The following is a 23,203-nucleotide window of genomic DNA, read 5'->3' on the forward strand; positions in this document are numbered from 1 at the left end:
CTCCTTTCTTTCCTTTCCCTTTTTCCGGGTAACTGCCCTGATGCTTCTCTGACTGTCATTTGACTGCCTGCAGTAATAGACGACACTGACCTGAGTGGGGTGGTGTGCTGGACCTCAGTCCAGTCAGTTTTGAAGGGGCAAATCTTGGGCTGTGTGACTATGCTGTAACTCTTCCTCCAGTGTTGGAGAGAAGAAGCTCCACTTGCATTATGACTTGCAGAAAAGGTTTGCCAGTATAGGATAAACTTTGCTTCCATCTCTCTCCAGTACCCCTTCAGACTTTAAGGTGACTGTGCTCACCATGCCAGCTGTCTTTGCCCTTTGGTGCTGGATGAGAATTAACAACTTCTTTCATAATACCTTGAGCAGACCTGTTACTGAGGGGAAAAATTCTTGTTTCCTAATTTGGGTTCACAAACCTTTCTGATAACTGAATGAGAGGGGTTGGGAGGAAAGGAAAAGCAAATTATTTGCTTATGGTCATAACCTCCAAACAACCATGCTTTGGCTCATTCTTCTCTGCTGCATTTTGGCAGTGGTTCTCGTTGCCCTTCCTCCTGAACTGACTAATTTCTAAACTTCATGCCCTTGCAGTGTGCCACATTGGAAACTGCCCCCTGAAAGTATGAGATGCAAAGTGTCAGCTACTGTAGAATTAAATGCTCTCAAGCAGTAGGGCTAGTTGTGTGTGTTGTTGTTTTTGTTTTGGTTTGGGTTTTTTTGTGTTTTGTTTTTTTTTTTTTTCCCTACAGTGCTTACTGTAAATCTAGTAATAAAGATTGACAATAGCAGATTCTTTTATGAAGTTTCTTTACCTGACCATTTCTGCCAGGATTTTCTCTCTCATTTGGCTGTGGTGAACTACAAAATCTGGTACTAATGACTGTGAGTCACTAAAACAGCCACTGAGTTGGTTGTTTCTGGTTTGGGGCAGATGTGTAGGGTCTTGGTGTTGGAATGGCACTTGAACTCTGATCACTTCACTTTAAGTGTTTCATCTTTCATATTGAGTATAATAGACTTCTACAAATAAATGCTTTGTAAAAAAAGTTTTTCATCTGCTGATGTGTTTGGGAATAGAGGTTCAGATGCTGCTCAGTGAAAGCTTATGTCATTGGATATGAATCCTATTTTGCTTGATGAGTGTGCTTCCTTCTCTAACATCACCACCTTGATGAAAATTTAGCTAATAATATTTATATTAGTCTTTTATCAACATGTGGGATCAGTGGTTTCAGAAACAATCCCTCTCTTTGTAAAACATGTTCTTTTATGTAGAGATTAAAAAAAAATAATTTGGTACATATGTTTCTTTAGTAAGACTTAAGTTTCCTTATTAAATATATTTTTTTGGCCTTGCAAGGCATAAGGGCATTTAAGTTTCCATCTAAAGCTGTGCCTGCAATCTACATTTAGTCTTCTGGAAGCTATTTTCTGGAAGCTGCTGCTGATTATTGTTTTTAACATTCTTAGCATACACCTTCAAAGCAGTCGGATACTTTAACTAAACTTCATTAAGATAAACTGGCAGCTCAGCAGATGAAGAGTTATGCCAGGTCTGGCTTCCCCCTCTGATATTCAAACAGTGAGCTGTGGGGTTTTCCTCCTCTCTTTATTCCAATTCCAGTGGGGAGATAGGCTTTATAGCATTCATACAGTAATTGGAATACTGTTTTAGGATTAGCAACGTGGAAGTAATTTGCAAGTCTATGTTCTCACATGGTTCAATAGTGAACTCATTGGAAGAAAACTGTTCTCATTTCATCTTTGAAACAGGGTAGACCAGCTTATTTCAGCTAGTAATTGGTTTAATATTTAATGTGTCTCCATTAACTTCACAGTGCTGAAAGTTTTGCTCTCATAATAAAGTTTTGAAGTGACTGTGAAATGTCAGTTTTCCGTAGGAACTGAGGAAACAACAGGCTTTCCTTTAAATGCTGCAGCTGAGTTTTATATGAGGAACATCCAGAAGGATCTGTGAGTTCCTTCTTGCTGGTTTCTAATACAATCCATCCCCCAGCCTTCAGTTACTGTCAGCTACAAACCATGGAAGTTCAACTGCTTGGAACCAGTCCAGAGTTCTGATTTCCTTGATCGATTGCCAAATTAGGGAGAAGGTTTTGCAGCAGGTTAGAGCTCCTTTGCTCTTCCAGTTTTCCTGTCTCATGCTATAATTGGAGCAGAACTGGATCAAGGCTTTCAGACCAGTTTTGTGGTGCAAGTTTGATTTCTTTAGATTTGTAGATGTTGAGCAGAACCAAGCATTTAGAGAAGAGATTAGTGTAATCAGCTTGCAGTGCAGTGACAGTGTGTGAGTTCTCCTTTAGAAATTCTGTATTTCAGTTGGGGTGGGGTAGGAGGGGGTTAGTCCTTTCTCCAACATCTGTTAACATCTGTTGTGTTATATATTTGCAGGTGTGAGAAGATGTCTACAGAAGAGTAGCTTAGCTGATGTCATTATTTTAAAGTTATTTTTTATTAAAGGTGGTGTTAATTTACAGCTGAACTTTGACTCGCACATTGTTCTCCTGTAATTTCAACCAGTGATTGAAAGATTGTTATACTGTGCCAAAAGCAAAGGTGTCACATTAAGTTGTAGCCAGACATTTTGCTGCTCTGGGGACACATCAGTGAGGAATTGCTGTTGCTCGTGGTGTAGTGATACCTTTCCCAGTCTGCAGTCTTCTGCTGGTGAATGGAAGACGCTTGAATTAAAAAGGAAAGAAAACCAAACAAATAACCCCCCGAAACCTTCAAACAACAAAACAAACTGTATTCAGATGAGATGAAGGAAGATACAGCTGGTAGATTACCTGCAGATGAATCATCATGTTGGTGCATTATTCCATTAATCCTGAGTATAAAGATAACAATGAACTGTAGAACAGGATGAAGGTGACTGATTCAACTGGGATCTTGAAGGCAGTTTCTTTGCTTTTGAAGTGGAGTGATGTGACCTTCATATGCACCTTTTAAATGAGAACACCCATTTTTTTAATGCAGTGAATTACCTGGGAAGTGTTTCAGGGGTCTGTGGTCTGACATTGGTTCTGAAGCCTGTCTTGCTCTCTGTGGTATGTGAGATAATCTTTTGTCAAGTCTATTCAAGTTTTAAAATAGACTAATGACTTCAGATGCCTTGATGAAAGCCTTGCAGGAAGGTACTTGCAGCCTGTGCTACAGATCTGTTAAGTTGTGCTGTGCTCTGTTTCTATCCCTGGATCTCAGTGATGTCAGGATACCCAAGGAAGGCTCTGCCCTAAAGTTGCAAGAAATAGTGTTGATGTTTTAATTCTAGATTATTTCAGAGGTGGAACCCTTTGTCTTTATAAATGATTCAACCTGCCATGATACTGAAGGACCTGGTATTATGCTAGCATTGTGTTACACACTGAAATACAAAGGAAAGATTTGATTGCTTTATCTGAAATTAGTTTGTTCTGCTTGTTGGAGTATTAACCTGCTGTGACTAGTTGTGATCTTAATCTTTGCTCCCTCTGTTTAGGACTGCCTCATCTGAGAGGATATATTCCTTCTGAGCCTGAAGTGGATAGACACATTTTAGTTGTTCTGGACTGAAATGTTTCTGGTCATATATGAAGTTATGTCCTTGTCTTAGCTATCATTGCTGGTGAGCAGTGAAAAATTACTGGACTTAAGACTGAGGGGTTGCGTTTGTGCTACACTGTGTGGTTCCAACTGGTTCAAGGGGTTTGGGGATGGAATCCTTTTTGTATGCTGTTAAAAACCAAAGTGAAGGTCCCCTACCATTAGTTTCTTCTCATGGTGTGCTTTTCATGAATATGAAGGCTCACACCCTTCAGAGCCCCCACCAGTTTGTACTATTTTGGAATGCTGTAATGCAACTGTTCTCATTTGTTTAGTAGCATCTGGGAAATGTAAAAAAAAAAAAAACTTCTGTTGCACTTACATTCAGTTTGTGAAATGATCATTCAAAGACTTAAGAGTAACATCTGAGACCTCCGTGCTTCAAGCAGCTGAAAGTGTATTTGATTGAGAGTTGCAGAGAATATTGAAAATGTTTTTAATGTTACCTCATACAGAAAATGTTCTGCAGTACTGATTGGTTTTGTGCACCTGCAGATCAAGGATCAGTAAAAACTTGGTCGTGGTTCTAGAATTTGGTACTTCTGAAGGATATTTGAGCTGCTGTTTTCTACCTATCTTTGAGAGGCACTACTGAATTCAAACACCATGGACAATTTTCTTTCCCAACCAGGTTTTTACAGCATTTCTCTTTAAAGCACTGCAAAGAATTTCCATGGGTCTGAAACGTTAAGAACAGATTGGGATAGTAATGTTACAAAAAAACAAAACAAAACAAAACAAAACAAACAAACAAACAAACAAACAACAAAAAAACCCCAAAAAAATTCATTCTAAACTTTCTCTTTATTTCTCTGTGTTGTTTTTTTCTTGCAAATTACAGAACATATCGAAAGTGAAACAAATAGTTCAGGTTGTAACACTTAGCTCCATAATTCACTCTAAAGAGTTATGCAATTCTTCCTGTGAACACAAGATACTGCACCCTGAAACCTGGAGAATTAGGACAATTCTAAAAGTGAAGCATTTCTCTTGGCATCTTGCATGCTTCAATTTCTCTCTATTTTGCCTCACCTTCTAGTAATAATTTGTAGCAGTTTGTCTGTGATAACTAGGTCTTATGCCAGTAAAAATAAACTTAAGAAAATGCAGTGTATAATGGCATATATAGCAGTAGATCTCTATAAGTACTAGCTGGTTTATATTAATAAAGCACCCCCACTTCTTGGGAATTAAGAGTTTGCTCATAAAGAGGGTTAAAAAGAAGCTTCTTCTCTTTTAACGATGAAAACCCTCCAGAAATGTTGCAATATTCCTGTATAGGCTTGAACTGCTGAGGAAGAGAAGAGGTAGGAGGAAGCTTTAGACAGCAGGCTTAATTTTTAGCCCAGTTATTGTGTGTCTGGTGATATCAAGAGGAAATAATTTTATAAAGGGGAGACAGGAAAAGAAGTGATGAGATGCAATAGGAGGTCTTGCCAGCTCTGTGGTACGATGTACTTGGTGATTGCTGACAGGGAAGCTGAAGGTTTCTTTCCGAGCCTTCCCGTTGATTTAGTACTGCTCCCTGACTAGTTTACCCCACAGGTTTGCCATTGTTTCCATGCTTTATCTATAAAACATCATTAGTGTCAGTAAATAATCCATTAACACTGCAAATTAATTAAAAGCAGCCCCACAAAACACTGTCAAGTGTCAGTTAGCTGAATAATCCTTGAATGAGCCAGGGATTGGGGATGCAATAGAAACTGGTAAGGTTTATATTACCTCAATAGCCTCTTCATTTTCCACTCAAACTTTTCCTCTGGATTTCAGCAGATCTGTTCAACTCAAAATGTGTTGGGAGTAGCCACTCTACTCTTGCCAGCAATTTCAACATCAGTGTGTTCATCCCTGCTCTGTAAAAACACATTTGAACGTGCTACTTTTAAATATTTCTGCATTTAAAAACCCCTTCCCTCCTTTCCACCTTCTAACAGGGTAAGCTTGCCCAAGAATTTTTGCTGGGACATGTGCTGGTGTACACACTTTAATCAGGTTTCATTCCTGCTACCTGTTTTCAGGACAGTTTGCATATGTTGCTATAGTATTCTAGGGTGTTTTATAAGCAATGTTCTGCATAAGCATTCATTTTGTGCCTATGGCAAAAAAAAAAAAAAAAAAAAAAAGGGCTTAAAAAACAAATTTAAGTTGCTTGAGTGAGATCAAACACAAATCATGCCAGGGGCAAAACTTGAGGCTCCACAGGACTGTTCCTTGCAGGTTTAATTGAGGAGGGAGAGCAGGACTAAATCTTACCTCTTGTTACCACTTCTTCAGAGCTTTAGTTCTTGTCAAGAGAATGACACAAAAATTGTGGAAACAGCTTTGCAGTTTGCACTTTAACTGCATGGCATTAACTAAAGCAATTTGTTTTACTTAGCATTACTATGCTTTAAATAGGGCAGAGAGAGAACTTCTTTTTAGTGGCATGCTCTACTGGTCCATCCAGTTGCATCGTAGGATGCAGTTTTATTACAATCATAGAATCAACAAGGTTGGAAAATACCTCAGAGATCATCAAGTCCAACCTATCACCCAGCACCTCATGACTAACTAAACCATGGCATCAAGTGCCATGTCCAATCCTTTTTTGACCACCTTCAGGGACAGTGACTCTACCACCTCCCTGGGAAGCACATTCCAACGGCAAATCACTCTTTCTGGGAAGAACTTTCTCCTCAGATTTTCCTCAAGCTGTAAATAAACAGAGGAAAAGAACTATCTTAAAAAGATGGTAACAACCTTGCTATTGACTTCTAAGGCTTTAGGAAAGTATAAATACTTGGAGAAGATGTGAAATAAGAGTGCACAGGATACTGGCGGTGTGTTTTTTCTTGTTTGTTTTGTGTGGGGGTTTGTGGTTTTTTGTTTGTTTGGGTTTTGTTGTTGTTGTTTTCTCTTTTCTGTGACGTCTGGGGCTGCCAGTCCCTGTGCTGATGCTTACTTTCCTGATTATAATGAATTGTAACAGTGTGAGAGTTGAAATGCCCCCACACCAACAATGACCAGGCTAGCTCAGTCTGGAAGCAAATGAAAGCTGTATTTACAAGCAAATCTACAATCTATGATGAAATGCAATGAATATATACAAGTATACACTATTCACAACATTTACAAATATGTAAAATCAACAGAAGAGCACAACCAAGCCCCCTTTGCTTCCCCCAAGGGACTTCCCCCCTCAGCCAGAAGGAACCCCCCCAGACCCCTGTGGCAGAATTGCAGAGAGTCAAGAAGCAGAGAGGCTGTTAGACACAAAACATTGTTAGGACCATGGAGCTTTGATAAGGTGAATTTCTCCCCATTTGATGTGAAAAGTGAAATATAAATGAATTGAGTGTTTACACATTACTAGCTTCCACAGAAGGGGAAGGAAGCAGCATGATGCTATGCAAGCATTTGGATTCCGCATCAATGAAGCATAAAACAGCTGAGCTGTTGAGCATATGGGGTGATCCAGTGAGGAATGTCTTCACTTATTTCTACGTGTCCTTGACTGAAAACTGAATTATCATAAATCAGAAATACATTTGACCTGGTACATCAAATGTTTGTGCATGAATTAATCCTGTTCAAGAGCTGGTCCTGTGCCTAGATACCGCTTTTATGGAAACAAGTTGCTCAGAAAACTGGTCTTATGCAAGATAAAGTGAAATACTTTTTGCTGACTAGGTACAAGTTTCTTGCATGTATCATGTGTATGTATGTGTGGGTGAAGGAGGAAAATATATCTTGGCATCCTCATAGCATGAGCTGTGTTAAGAATAGGCATGTAGATATCTGGCACATCATCTCTGGGGAAATACTTTAACAGAATCACAGAATTAGAAGTTGGAAGGGGCCTTCAGAGATCATCAAGTCCTTCGTCCCTGCCAAAAGCAGGATCATTTAGGGTAGTCCACACAGGAACACATCCAGGCAGGTTTTGAAAATCTTCAGAGAAGGAGACTCCACAACCTCCCTGGGCAGCCTGTTCCAGTGCTCTGTCACCCTCACTGTAAAGAAGTTTCTCCTCATGTTGAGGTGAAATCTTCTATGTTCAAGTTTGTATCCGTTGTTCCTTGTCTTATTATGCACCACCAAAAAGAGATTGGCCTCCTCCACTTGTCACCCACCCCTCAGATATTTATAGATGTTGATGAGATTCCCCCTCAGTCTTCTCAAGATTAAACAGCCACAGGTCTCTCAGTCTCTCTTCACAGGGGAGATACTCAAGTCCCCTCATCATCCTTGTGGCTCTCCATTGGACTCTCTCAAGCAGGTCATCCCTGTCTCTCTTGAGCTGAGGAGCCCAAAAATGGACACAATTTTCCAGGTGTGGTCTCACCAGGGCAGAGTAGAGTGGGAGAAGGACCTCCCTAGACCTGCTGGACACACTTTTCTTGATGCCCAGGATACTATTGGCCCTTTTGGCCACAAGGGCACATTGCTGTCCCATGGAGAACTTGCTGTCACTATGACTCCGAAGTCTTTCTGTATGGAACTGCTCTCCAGCAGGGCAACCCCTAACCTGGTGCTGTACCTAACCCCTGTACTGGTGCCTGCTGTTATTCCTCCCAAGATGCAGGACCCTGCACTTGTCCTTATTGAACTTCATGAGGTTTGCCTTCACCCAGCTCTCCAGCCTGTCCAGATCTCATTGGATGGCAGCACAGCCTGACAGGGTGTCAGCCACCCCCCAGTTTTGTATCATCAGCAAACTTGCTGAGGGTACTCTCAATCACCTCATCCAGGTCATTGATAAAGATATTGAACAAAACTGGACCCAGTACTGATCCCTGGGGAACACCACTGGCCACTGGCCTCCAAGTTGACTCTGTGACACTGATCACAACCCTCTGAACTCTGTTGCTGAGCCACTTTTCAATCCCCTTCATGCACCAATCATCTATGCCACATTTCCTGATCTTTTCTACAAGAATGTTGTGGGAGACAGTATCAAAAGACTTACTGAAGTCAAGGTATATGACATCCACAGCTCTTCTTTTGTCTACCCATTTGGTCATGGTTTCGTACAAGGCTACCAGATCAGTGAAGCAAGATCACCCCCTTCATTTTAAGGAAAGAAGCAGAACAAAATTAAAATGTGACAATGGTGTAGGAAAACATAGTATTGACTGGATTGATCTGCACAACAACTTCCAGTACAACTGACAATTTTTATTTTCCTGCATGTCAGCAAGAGACTAGCGAGCTCAACCTTTGCAGGTTCCATCCTGGTAATTTTGGGGAATTTCATAAGTTGCACTTCAGCAACATTTCTTCATGTACCCTTGACTCAAGTGAAATAGAAATATCTGAAAAAATACCTCAGGATATTCTCCCTGATATCATCTTTAGAAACAAGCAAACTTTTGAAGACACCTTGTAAAGCTTCCATTCCCATCCCAGGTTGTCCACACAGTGCTGGAACGACACATGTGACCAACTACTCTGAGCATCCAGCCCAGAGGAGAAGCTCTGCACTAGCCTAGTGCCTTTCAAACCTGTCTGTTTGCCAAGTCCTTCATGGAGAAACAAAGCAACATTGACAAACAAGATAGATGTGCAAACACAAACCCGTCAGTTTCCATTTGGAATTCTGCCACATGAGCTGTGTGTGTGTGGTTGGAGGACTGCCTGTGCCTGTGGATGGTCTGTGCCCAGCAGGGGTGACTGCAGTGCTGACCACAGCACTGAATGGAGCTGTGGTGCTGAGAGTCAGACAGTATGATGGCCTCTGAGAGGAAGGGACAGGGTGTAGCTGTGGTGTGGTACTCTCTGAAGGCAGAGTTTTGCCATCATCTCAAAGCAGTTTGTTGTAGACTTCTTTCTGGGCTGCAATGAATCAACTAACTTCCTCCAAAATGCCTGCAGCTGTGATGTGGTTTAAGCAGAGTTTTCTGTGAGGATGCAGTAGTTAAGCTGTCTAGTTGTATTCACCTACTGGTTGTCAACATGTTCACCAGTAAAAAAAAAAAACATTCACTAGTACTCTTGAACATTGTTCAGTGTAATTCCAGATGCCCTAAATAAATGCAGTCAGCCCTTGAAGAGTAAGGATGCTCACTTAAAGGCAAACTACATGTAGTGTGGTTTGATCAAGGCACAGGTCATTCCATCAGGTGTCTAAATAGCAGTCCTGTTATGGTGCCTTGAAAAGCTTTCTAGGGGATAGATAACTCTTAGAGGGAAGGATGGGAGGAAAATGGGTGATGTCCCTTCTCTCAGAGTGAGGCAGAGAGAGAAGACATGGTCTAATGCCAAACAACTCAGTTGATGCAGTGATGAAGAACTCTTCAAGGCTACTCCAAATTGTTTTTCAATGTGTGAAGTAGTTCAGGATGGAATTTTCATTTTTCTGTCTACTTCAAGAATATTTGTAGTGATTCAGTGTATAAGCATTTCAAAAAATTCAGAAGGTATAAGGTGCAATTTCTTGACTTCTCTTTGTTGTCTTTACTGGAGGTGTGTTGGCTAAGCTCAGATGGCAGGTGAGCCTGCAGATGTGGAGCATGAAGACTGGACCAGGTAGTCAGCTGCGTGGTGGTGGTAATCTGTAATTCTTAACTGCCTGAAAAGGAGGAACATGCATCTGATTACCTTCTTCTGGAGGGTTTAGTGTATTGTCCAAAGAAAAGGGCTGTTTTGAGAGCCACATGTTTCTGAAAATATGACTGTCTTGCACTTTGTTGTTACATTTAATTCTGATGTTTGACAAAACTAGGAATTCTCTTCCTGTGCCTGCTGTGGAAATTTTAAGTGCTGCTTAAAAAAGATAAGCTCTTGAGATGTGTAAGTGCCAATGCTGTTTGTAATAAAAGCTATATATTACTTTCTTCACATTTTCCTTTTTGTAGCCTCATGTCCCTTGGTAATTCAGTTAAAGAATGTATGAGTTTTAAGGAAGTCACGTTGTGGTTCTGTGTTGTTTGGCTCTGGTAGGCTGCTGTTAATGAAAGAAGTCAGAGCAAGAAATGTTTGTAATGAGCTCTTTAATTTCTTTTGATGCTTCTTAAAGGCTTCTTCGTGAAGGTTTTAAGCAGTTCTTGTGTTTTCAGAGATGAATGCAGAACTGCATAGATCATTCATAGGAACAAAACTGCTGTGGCTTAATCTATTGAGTTGGTTTACCTTGATACAGCTCTGTCCTCATCTTCATCAGGAAGCTGTTAGTGAACACTAGTCAGCAGAAGGAATCATTTTTCTAACTGCACTGGAAGGCAGTAGAAGGGATTGCTGCTAACTCAGACCACAGGTGATTTTTGATGCTGAAGAAATGGGTGTTTTGCTGGTGGTTCTGTAGTTATTGTCTATTCTAAATCCCATTCCTGACAGGATAAGCAAACATGATAGCTCACTTTCCCTTTCTAGTTCCCTGTAGACAAGAACCTTGGCAATTAAGGGAACTGGGTGTTGGGAGTTTGGGGGTTTTGCTTTGTTTTTCTCTCCTTTTGAAGCTGACAAGGGAAAGCTGTGAAGCTGGGTACCCAAGGCATTGTATGCTATCTGTAAATATAAGGATGACCTTCTGCAACCTTTACTGAAAAAACATTGCATCGCCTAGATAATCCTTATCCTGCTTGGCTTCCTGCCACCAGGAAGCACAGTCCATGTGGCATCAGAGCACTTGATTAGGAGTGGCCACATGGACAGAGGTATCTGGTCTACTGTCCAATTTCTTCCAATCTATACTTCAACAAGAGTGCATTTATTATGCCATTAAGCATATTCACTAAGAGTTGGGTTTCTTTTGCTTGCAGATAGGCACCATCTGAATTAGCATTGCTGTTCATTTGAGGTTTTATCACAGACTCCATGTATTTAGTTTATTTACAACTATAGTATAGAACATATATTGTATGCTTTACAATAAAATAAATCCTAGACTGTGTAAAAAAAAAAAAAAAAAGAGATAAAACCCAAAACTAAAAACCACCAAAAAATCCCAATCAAATAACAACAACAAAACCCCAAAGCCCCCAACAAAATAAACCACTTTTCATAGAATGGTAGGGGTTGGAAGGGACATCTGGAGGTCATCTATTTCAACCCCCCTGCTGATGCAAGTACACCTATATCAGGTTGCACAGGAAGACATATAGGTGGGTTTTGAAAATCTCCAGAGAAGGAGACTCTGTAACCTCTCTGTCCAGCCTGCTCCAGTGTTTTGGCACCCTCAAGGAAAAGAAGATTCTCCCTAAGTTCAAGTGAAACCTCCTGTGTTCTAGTTTGCACTCATTATTCCTTGTCCTATCACTGGCCACCGCTGAAAAGAGCCCAGCCCCATTCTCATGACCTCTACCCTTTAGATATTTATATACATTGATAAAATGCCCTCTTAGTCTTCTCTTTCCCACGTTTAAGAGCCCTGGGTCTCTTAGCCTATCTTCATAAGAGAAATGCTTCAGTCCCCTAATTATCTTTGTAGCCCTCTGATGAGCTCTTTCCAGTAGTTCCCTGTCCCACTTGAACTGAAAAGCCCAAAAATGTACACAGTATTCCAGGTGCAGCCCCAGCAGGGAAGAGCAGAGGGGGAGGAGAACCTCCTTCACCTGCTGGCCATGCTCTTGTTAATGGATCCCATAAAAGCATTGGGTTTCTTGGCCACAAGGGCACGTTGCTGGCTCATGGTGAATTTGTTGTTCACCAGCACTCCCAGGTTCTCCTCAGAGCTGCTTTCCAGCAGGTCAGCTCCTAACCTGTACTGGTGCAAGACGGTGCCCTTAACCTTGTTGAACTTCATGTAGTTCACCTCTGCCCAATTCTGAAGCCTATTTACCTTTGCATAAAAATATCTAACGAAATGTGAAGCTTGCTTCTGGGCTTAATAAATAATAATAAAATATGGTGTTCTGATATGTGCTACCTCTGGAAGAACTGGATCAAAGCATCTTAGTCTAGTCTTTTTAGGCTGTGTGTCTTTGACCTTGTTTCTCTCCATTTTCTTTCCTTTTTTTTGTTGTTGTTTTTTTTTTTTTTTGGTTTTTGTTTTATATGGTGAGGACAATGTTTTGGAAGGCATAGGAAGAACTTACTGTCTTACGAGTCCTGTTATCTTTGTTGGTTTGGATTTTTTTTCTGTGGATTGAAGTGTAGCCTTATGTGTTTAGGACTCAAAATATAGAAGATGCCTCTGCTACGGGGAGGAAGAGCATGTGTGTAGAGTGAACACCTGAACATGACCACACCTGGAGTACTGTGTCCAGTTTTGGGCTCCCTAGTTCAAGAGAGACAGTTATGACCTGCTCGAGAGAGTCCAACAGAGAGCACGAGGATGATGAGGAGACTTGAGCATCTCCCCTGTGAAGACAGACTGAGACCTGTGGCTGTTTAGTCTGGGGAAGAGAAGACTGAGAGGGGATCTCATCAATGTCTATAAATATCTGAGTGGTGGGTGTCAAGTGGAGGGGGGCAATCTCTTTTTGGTGGTTCACAGGAATAAGACAAGGAACAATGGATACAAACTTGAACGTAGAAGGTTTCATCTCAACATGAAAAGAAACTTCTTTACAGTGAGGGTGACAGAGCACCAGAACAGGTTGCCCAGAGAGGTTGTGGAGTCTCCTTCTCTGGAGACTTTCAAAACTCACCTGGATGCATTTGTGTGCAGACTACCCTACGTGATCCTGATTTTGACAGGGATGTTGGACTTGATGATCTCTGGAGGTCCCTTCCAACCTGTAACATTCTGTGATTCCTTGAAGAACCAACCCTTCAGAGCTCTCCTGTTACATTTCGTTGCTGTTTCTTTGGTTTCTCATTTAAAATGTAACATTCCTGTCTAAATATTTAGATTCTGTCACAGGAGTTTATCTTGGGGCTTGCTGTGGGGGTTTTCTTGTTTGCTTGTTTTGAGCTGTCGATTGGATACTTTCTTTTCTGTTCCATTGCAGAAGTACCAGGAAGTTTATTGCTGTGATAGGGTTTTTTGATTCTTGTATCCCTTCCTCGTGTAGAGACATCTGAGCTACCCAAAGCTCCAGAGTGATACTGATCACAGTTAGGCTTGCTAGTGTCTTGGCTGCTCTGAAAATTCGTATCTGTGTAGAAGGTACTGGGAGTCATCTTTTGAAGACCTCTGTTACTGGAAATTGGGATGTGTGAGAACTTTCAAATGAAAGGGTGGGAATTGCATAAAACCATGGAGTTTCTGAAAAATCTGTTTGTGCTTCAGTAGATGCCAGATGGGTAAAAACTGGGCTCCCACCATGGTGATTGGGAGAGGCAATACCAAAGAGAGTAACGATCAGCTGCAACATAAGCTGTCTTGTCCTAGAAGTTCAGATGTCCAGGAAACAGTGTGGCTGCTACCATGGCTTACAAACCGTATCAGTGCAGAATCAATGCTTTTCTTCCACCTGAAAAAATGTTGAAAGGCTGAGAGCTGCCAAAGCTCTGATGTGCCAATCCAACATTCCTGACTGTGTTACCAAAATTGTAACCAAGCAAACATTTAGGAAAATAGAAGTTGTCCTTCTGTGGATTGCTTCTCTGCTCCAATTGGAACATGCTTTCCTTCTGCTTTTGTGTTTATCTAAATCATATTTCAGAGTAAATTGCTGTGTTCATATGTAAAGCTGAGCACAGAGGAATGAATTAGAAACCTACTTCCCTGTCTACACTTACTTACCTCTCCTCCATTAAGCTTTGCTTTCATGCAAACAAGACAGCAATTGCAATGGTTGTTTTGTTTGCTCTCTAATAACTGACCTTGCACTCTGCAAGGCAATAGTGTCTGGGGCTAAACTTAAAGTAATGAACTCACAGTGACCACCAGTTGTTGGAAGACTGCTGTGTCTCAGTGTGAGAGGCTGGTGCTACAGTGGTGAGAGCAGCTCTAACCTCAGCAGTTGTGGAAGGCTGCTGTAGCAAGTATGACACCGTGTAGCTTTGTCTGAGAGTCAGGTGGGTTCATTATCCCTGGTGGGATGTGTGGTGAGCTATAAAGTTGAGATGGCTTCTCCAGTTGCAGCCACATTACTGCATTTGGTTTGGTTTTCCACTGTAGTTTGTTAAAGGTGAAGCTGGCATGCTAAGATTTCATATTTTCCTCCTGGTGTCACGTCACACAATCACCCAGCTCTCTTAATCATAACAGAAACTCAGTTTCCTCTGGGCTTTATGGTTTGTGACAACTGTAGCAATACTGAACTTCTAAATGTTGAGGTCAAAATTGCTCTTTTATGAATGTGTCCTGCAGCTTAGTCCTGGGTCTCCTGGTTTCATTGCTCTGTGCATCCATGTTCTGGGTATTTGGGTTTCCACCATGTAGTGTGTGGGGCTGCTTTGTGTTTGTTCCAGGCTGAGCTGGCTGCAGTGGTACTAGTCACACAAGGGGGCTGATGGGTTGATCCCAGCCCTTGAGGATGGGCATGTCCAAAAGCCCAGACCTGCTGCTGGTGATGTTTTGGAAAGATGAAAGACCTTCTGATAGCATCAGCTTTTTGAGAGCAGGAGGAAATAGGGATGGGCAAAAGAGTAATTTTGTGGGTTTTAAAACTGTTATGGATTTCCACTTACAAACACTGTAAGTTGAAGTTCTAATTTTCTTGTGGACTGTTGTCCATATGATTAGCATTTCCATGTTTATAGACACATTCCTCTGATCCCTGCGGGTTAGTGAGGCAGAAAAATGTAACTAGGTTTCTCTCAAATTCAAACTTCCTAACTGGCTTGTTTTGTATTTGTGTACTCCAGACATTGATATTGAAGAATAAAACTAAGGTATTATGGTTTGTGACATGTGTTCAGAAAAAGCTTGTTCTTTAGACCTTACAAAGGCTCTGCACTGATACTTTTCCTCTTGATAACGGTAGTTCTTCAGACACGTTTGAAAACTGGTGGTTCTTTTGAGTATCTGAATGGTTGAGCACACAGGCTGAGAGTCCAGGGGCATGATTTTTAATTGTTTCTATGAAGCTATCAGGCACCTGAGTGGTGTCACTGGGAAATTTGAGGTATTTGGAAATAACACATTAAGTGTCACAGGTTCGTGCACCTGGGGAAAAAAACCTCACTATGCTCAGTTTGATAGTGTACCCTGTTTCTCCTAAACTGAGATTTTGAGGGGTTTTTATGTGCTACACACAAGCTGCTTGATTGTTGTAGGCTATCATCTGTGTTGTAGACTGAAGACTGTATATTTTTAAATATTAACACTTTAAAAGAAGTGAGCAGCACTGCACCGACACACCTCGTTGTTGTTGGCTTAAGTTAAGCCAAAATCCATAACTGGTTTCCTCTTCTAAGGATAAGGAGCAAATTGGGATTACACATGTTTATTGTGGTCATGTTGGCTTCAAATGGTGCAGAGGTTTGTTCTTCAGACCAAGGGTCTATGGTGAGGTCAATAGTAGAATAGCTCTAAGTGTTGATGGTGTGAATAACATTGGTTTGGATAAAGGTAACGGGGGGGAAGAAACAAAAACTTGTTGCTATTGTGCATAACTATGCTTGCTCTTAATATAGCTCTTAATAGTTTACTAGTGAGTGTGTGAGGTCAGGTAGAGCTCAAACTAGGAAATAACAGTGATTCATTTTGCCTAAACAATTTTGCTTTTCTTTCACTCTTAACTGAAAGAGAACAGAATAATTAAACTATTTTGGTTATTGTTGCTAATGATAACTTTTCCTCCTGCTTAATTTTTTCGCTTGTACTTCAGTTAAGGCATTGCAAAATTCCTTCAATTAACTAAGGAAAGTTTTAAAACGAAGGAAGATTTTTATTTTTTAACATTTTTCAGCTTTTGGCTTTTTTCTTTTGACTGCAGGAACAAAAGGACACTTGTTTTCCTATTCTTACTTGGACAGGATACAAATCAAAATAGCAAAATAACTACTGCATTTGGAGGGTGGCAGCTTCAATAAATCAGTTAAATACTTCAGAGTTCGTAATTCTTTTTTTTTTCAGTGTGGAGATTTTTTTATGAACACTTCAATGCGTCACCTCGAGTATTGCCTTAAAGACTTGAGACAAAGTGCAGCACTGTTCTGTTTATAGTAGCTGCAAAAAATTACTGATTTCCTCCATAAATCACTGGAAGTGATCAGAAGTATGCATTTTTCAGCAAAAATAACATTTCACTGGATTAGTCTCTGGGGTTTTATTATTTTTGAAGGGAGGCTATTTTGGAGTGCTGCAAACAAATGAATTGTTATTGTGGATTGTTACTAAAATCATTTAGATGTTGCTCTAGACTGTGGTTTGCTGCCCCAAAGGATGCCACTGTTAGCTTAGAGCTGTGCAAAAGCTTAAAATTTGATGGAGTAACAATTTTTTTGTGCAGGATTACTAGTTCTGGTACTGGTTCTGTGTATTTTATGGGGGAGTATAGATTATTGATTTAAAGTCTAAATGGAAATGGTGTCAGTGTATGTGGGTGATATTACTGCAGGAAGATCCAGTGTCTTACGGCTGAGTTTGTGCCTCTTCTTTCCACAGATGAATTGAATGTATGAAACTTAAACTTCAGCAAAGCACTTCAACTATAGTCTGTAGTTCAAAAGGCATTTACAGCTGCTCTGAATGACCTTGATAACTGACACCATCTATAGTTTGAACTCCCATGAACTCACCTTTCTGGTGTTACTCCTCAGGGCATGGCACTAGCTTTACTCAGTTCTAAATTTTTTAAGTATAACCAACTTAGATCTCTTGTGTGATGTGTGGAATATCGTGGCACTGCTTTCTTGAGGAATCATGAAGTCTGAATGCTTGATGTTTGACACACAGAAGTACAGGGCAGAACTGTAAGCATGTGGCAAGTGGACCAATATTTCATCATAGCTATCATAGAAATATCAAAATCCCAAACAGTGCATCTGATAGTGGGCGTGTTGCATTTTGATGTTCTCAGGGTTTGTTACTAATCCATGTACAAATGGGCAGGCGTGAGGAGTGTGTGGGAAGGTTCAAGATTAGACTCTTCCCTGTGTCATCATCCCATGAAGTGGTGCTTTTGGGGTGACCCTTTTCCTGTGTGACTTGGAGTCAGGTTCAGGAGTCTGGGTGATTTTAGCTCTGTTCTTTCAGAAAGTAGAGCGCTGGGCTGTTGGACAGGTTTTTTTAGGGGTCTTCCAGCAGGACTTCTGCGTGGCTTTGGCATCTCCTAATGCTGAGTGTTTGTAAGCAATGTCATTTTACCATGTACTGTGGGGATGTTTCTTCTTAAATGTATGTACTGTCTTCTTGCAATGGGAGCCCTTTCTTCCCTGTATTACTGTCGTAATACCCTTGCTTCACTGTGTTTTTGATTTTTTCTCTCCTCCTCAAAGCTGACTCTGAATACTTAGAGAGTTCTAGGAATACTAATTTCTCGTTTCCCTGTTCCTCCTCCTTCTGGTCTCTTTTCCCCTTGTTTCTCCATCCATCTAGCACTTTCTTCTACTCCTCCTTATTGGAGGAGAGGAGCTGTGGGTAGGAGGGATTCCCCTAGGACACAAATATTCAGGTAGGATGTAATCTAGTTCTTGAGTCTAGGAGGAAAGATGTTGGAACTGGTCATATCAAAGGAAGAAGATGAAGCTTTCTTGCATCTGGGGGGTGCTTTTACAGTCTTTTCTGAATGTGTCAGTCTAACCCGAGCACAGTGCAAGTGGAATTTCCCTGTGTTGGAGTAGTCCAAAATAAAGGAGGTTTGGACTGTTAATCAGGCTATTTAATTCTACTTGTTTCCAGTTTTCTGTAAAAACAACCCTATTCTTTGCTCATGGATCAAGTAAAACTTGATAGTTTCATTTTTTTTTAAATCCTAGTTGTTTGTGGCAAAGCACTGTCTAACTCTTGTCTATGTCTCAATTCCTTCACTCTGTTGGAAAAAAGTTTTCTTTGATAGTGTGTCAAAGCTTATTGAAGTTCTTGACATTAACTACTGCATTAAATATAAAATATTGCATCCTCAAGTTGTCTCATTCTAGTTTATGTGACTGTTTTCTTTTGTCTGGGAATTTTACGGGCATGTTATAAGGCAGCTGCAGTTGGAAGCCTGCTGCTGTGTTTTGGAAGGCAGATGAAGTATCATCCTCTGTATGTGCTTTGAAACTGCAGTTTGGCTGAAGACAGAGTAAAGATTCCTCAAGTCTATGTCAGAGTGTGACAATGAGGAATTCTTTTAACTGAAGTGGTTTATTTAATCTGACTTGTTAAGCTTGTCCATCTTCAGGCTGGAGTGATGTTATCAGTTCAGAGTCAGGTCTCACTGCAGTCTTGTAGTTTTGTAGGTGATTTTCTTTTGAGACTGTTTTGGCTGCAGTCAAAGGGACTAATTCTGTTTTCTGAGGTTTTGTGGATTTGTTATAAACCAAATAGCAACAGCTGGGTCTACATTAGTAATGGATTGGACCAAGATGTGCATTTCATAGAATGGTAGGAGTTGGAAGGAACCTCTGGACATCATCTAGTCCAGCTCCCCTGCCAAAGCAGGATAACCTAGGATAGACCACACAAGAAATGCATCCAGGTGGGTTTTGAAAGTCTCTAGAGAAAGAGGCTCCACAACGTCTCTGGGCAGCCTATTCTGGTGCTCCAGCACCCTCTCAGGAAAGAACTTTTTCATGATGAGATGGAACTTCCTGTGTTCTAGTTTGTGTCCTGTCGTAGGGCACCACTGAAAAAGACTGGCCCCTTCTGCTAGACATCCACCCTTCAGGTATTTATCGATGTTAATAAGATTCCTTCTCAGCCTTCTCTTCTCCAAGCTAAACAACCCCAGGTCTCTCAGCCTTTCCTTGTAAGACAGATGTTCCAGTCCCTTAAATGCTGGTCCATTCCTACTCAGACACAAACCATGAATGGATATGGTTGGTAGTGTGTGGCTTAAATAAAGCAAAATCAGCTCACTGGCTAAACACCTAGTTTGTCTAATATTCCTTTCCTGGTTTAGTGATTCCTGTTTTGAAAGCTCTGTTTGTAATGTAAATGGAAATCAATAGCTTTGATAACAGAATTTATATGCATAGTGCAGTTTCCTATGGATAAAGGACCTATTATAAAGGTTTACCTCACTTAGTAGAGCTTACTTAATATTTACTCTTTGACCTTAGTAGGGATAAAGGACCTATGGATAAAGATTTAAATCACTTAGTAGAGCTTACTTAGTATTTACTCTTTGACCTTATTAGGGAAAGATGGAAACTGAACTGTCCTCATGAGCTGCAAGCTCTGCAATGCTCTGATGGCCACTCTGATTGCTGTTTGCACTGACAGCTGCAAGGAAGGGAAACGTGGGGCCTGGGGCTGTGTGTGATTATGGTATCTCAGTGCAGGACAGCACGGGTCTGTGTGCTGCATGATTAGGAGACAGTAAATCAGCAGGGCTGTGCCAGAGCCAGCAGCCAGCCTGCTGTCACACTTGCCGCCGGTTTCCCACTCATTGTAAAGCCCTGCCCTATCACTCGATGGGCCTGGAGAGGAAGCACGGAGGAAGCGAGTGCCACTGCTGGTTCACAATGTTCCAGGGCGGCTGGAAAGTTTGAGCAATGGCCTGGGTGAGAAGAATAAGACCTTATTGACAGGGTTCAATCCCAGTCAAGTCTGTTTCCCATCAGCTTCCGAAGTAATCACAGCCTTTCTTTTTTTCATCCCCTTTGCACCCGCCGAGTCTCCCAGTTAGTCTCCGTTTTATTTTATATATTTATTTATTGTAGTGGACTGAGCAACCAAGGAGAACTGTGAAGTTTTCTTCTCTCTGATGCACTCTGCTAAGTCATGGAAAAGCAAATAATGGCAACTACATTAGAAGAAGCTGTACCCTCATGGTTCTCCAGAGTTTCCATTACATATTCTTCGAAATTCTCTGTTCAATAGGTCTTGTTCGTGTCATTTGATGCACAGAAGTGCAAACTGTTCCAGATCAGCTGGTGTGACACTGGTGGCTGTTTGATTATGGTACTGTAGAGACACACATGTAGTGGGAGAAATATGTAAGCTGAGACTTACTTTCTTGGTTACATACTCTTCTAGACTGTACGCCACTCCATGCTGTTCTGCACAGACCTACACAGGGTTTTGTCATCACTTTTGTAAGTACTCTCTACTGCTGGTCCTAGTCCTGCTGCTCCAGGATCTCCAAGTGCATCTCAAACCTCTTACTTAACATATTATTCTCCTTTGTCCGTGAGACAAAAAAAGTTTATTTAATGAGGTGAGAGAGGTTTTTCTCTGGAGAAACTTGCCTTTAAGAAGAGGACCCAAGAGGTGTCTAGTTTAGCAGTTAAAGCTCTGGCCATGATCATGGCAGAGCAGGTCTACATAACAGCATTTAACCATGTAAGTTCAGGAGACATCTTGTGTTTTTGTGGTCTTTCTGTAGCAAGTCAATTGAACCTGGAATACTCTCATCCTAAAGGAGCAACCAGTTCAAAAAAATCACTGAAATTACTCTTTGGGTATGATGTACTGAACTGGTTAGTGAGCACTTCTCTGGAGGGGTTTATGATGGTGCATACACATCTGTAAGTGTAACACGACTTGTTTTATTTGGTAATCCTGGCAGCAGCAATGCCAGGAAAACCATCTTAGTTCAGGAAAATTTTCACTGGCGTGTCTTTTGAAATATTTGCATTTTGGGAGTTTAATAATTTAAGTTTGAGAAGGAAAAACCCCAAAACTAAACAACAACAACAAAAAATCCCCTCAGTGATAAATTAAATGTGAAACTGTCTTATTCTGTAGGGTAAATTTAGGGTATGCTGGGGATGTTTCTGAAAACTCAATGGGTCAGGAAGGCAAAATTATTGCTGCCTTTGGGAGGCTGATGGAAGGAACATGTGTGGAAGGAGACGCAAGTGTGACACAGACAGAGGCACATTGCTCTGCAGAGCATGCCAGGTTTGCACTATTTTCTCTAGAGTGTTTTTCTTTCTCTGTCTCCAAAATACTTCAATAACTGTGGTTAGGATATTTTGGAAAGACATCCCCAGGCAGGTCATAATGGAACTTGGGACAAGATTCAAGAGACAGGAGTTCTCAACCAGCACTTGTAAGCAAGTTATCTTAAAATATAATGTTTCTTAATCTAAACTTAACCAAAAAGCATCTCTAGTATTTTTAGGTCAATGTATAAATCTGGAGAAATCAAAGTATATTCTTGTTACCCGGTCAATTCACTTTTTTTCCCTTTTTGAGACCTGAGGCAGACTAAATCTCCCAGGCCTATTCACTGTTTCTGATATTTTCCTCTATCTTACTCTTCCCAGGATGGATCGTACTTGGCCGAGTTCCTGCTGGAAAAAGGCTACGAGGTGAGTGACTTGGTGACCAGCTGCAGGCTGATGTACTCGGCTGGATGCTGCAGCTCTGACTTCCTCTGCCTCTGTCCTTCCCTCTGTATGTTTTCCACTCCAGCCCTAGATAACAAATCACAGCTCTGGGGAGGAATGTGCAACATGGCCTGTAATCATGCCAGCTTATTGTGCTATTTATCACTGGATGTCCACTGGTGGATTCCCTCCTCTCCTTGGGGTATAGCTGCTTTGCATGTTTCCCGCCAGCTCCGATAAGCCACGACCTGTGCGAGCCAAAAGTGTAAGGAATTGGGGAATAATTTATGATGCAATGTACCCCATAAAGGAATGAGAGTCTTTCATTTTTCTCTTTCTCCCCCTCCACACTAAAGTCTGTTTTATTTTGGCTGTTACACTTCAGCAATGAAAACCTTGCCTTTTGCTTTCTCTGTTTAAAAGCAAAAATAAAGGCCAACCAAAAAAACCCACTCTACCTCCAACCCAAAAAATATATTTTGGAAGTGTTACTGTCCACCTCTTCTCTTGGATTAATTATATTCTTGCTTAACACATGATTTTTGTTTACCTTTTTCCTTAAAGGGAGTTTGTTTCCTTTCTACTTTGCTGCATAGTTTTCCTTGGCAAAACCGCCCAGCAAAGCAACGATCACGTTTTGGTGGTATGATTTGATGATTTTGAAGTGCTGTGGACAGATAGTGAGAATCTTTGCCTCCTCAGGCATGAGAGGTGCTTCCAAAATGTATAATAGTGGAAGGCAAGGGGTGGTTGATTTAATCTCCCCACAACATAATATTTTTCTGGGATTTTAGTAATAGCTAACGCTCATTCTAATATTGGGGTTTATGGCACTGCTTCATAGCTTAGTGAGAATTCTCTGCTCAGCCAGTCTGGATTTTCCATGGTGCATATGTTGAATCTTGCTTCGCTTATTCCTTTCTCCAGCTTCAATTGATCAGTTTATTGGTGTTGGATTTCCAGTATTGTAAATTGATAAATTCTACTATTTCTCCATTCCTTTGGGGAAGAGAGATGTTGCCTCTGCTAATTTAAAAACACATGCTCTCTCCTAATCCACAATGAAATTGGTAACTGCTAACTGCCACTAAAATGAACTACAACCCTTTTCGCAATAGAAAGGTTACAGTAATAGAGTAGAGGGTTTTTGTTTTATTCCTCAACTCTCCACCTACTTGTTGGAATTCTTCCCTATGTTCCCAGTTAGAGATCTCTGTTCTGGAATAACTGAACACATGTGGTAACTTAACCTCCTTAAGATGGTTCATTTGACTTTTTAAATTTTTTTTTTTTTATTTCGGTCTATTTAAAGATTAAACCCTATTGAGAAGAGTTCACTGATCCACATTCTTAA

General features: G+C 40.9%; 1 protein-coding gene across 1 annotated transcript in view; it reads left to right on the forward strand.

The window, feature by feature from the left end:
- The window catches only part of GMDS (GDP-mannose 4,6-dehydratase), a 357,646-nt gene that overhangs the window by 23,883 nt on the left and 310,560 nt on the right, over positions 1-23,203 (forward strand). Inside the window, exon 2 of the mRNA XM_054381971.1 lies at positions 21,787-21,831. Coding sequence (XP_054237946.1) covers positions 21,787-21,831 — 45 coding nt within the window. The remainder of the gene's footprint in view (positions 1-21,786; positions 21,832-23,203) is intronic.

Source organism: Indicator indicator, chromosome 6, assembly GCF_027791375.1.
Source record: "Indicator indicator isolate 239-I01 chromosome 6, UM_Iind_1.1, whole genome shotgun sequence".
NCBI classification, from domain to species: Eukaryota; Metazoa; Chordata; class Aves; order Piciformes; family Indicatoridae; genus Indicator; species Indicator indicator.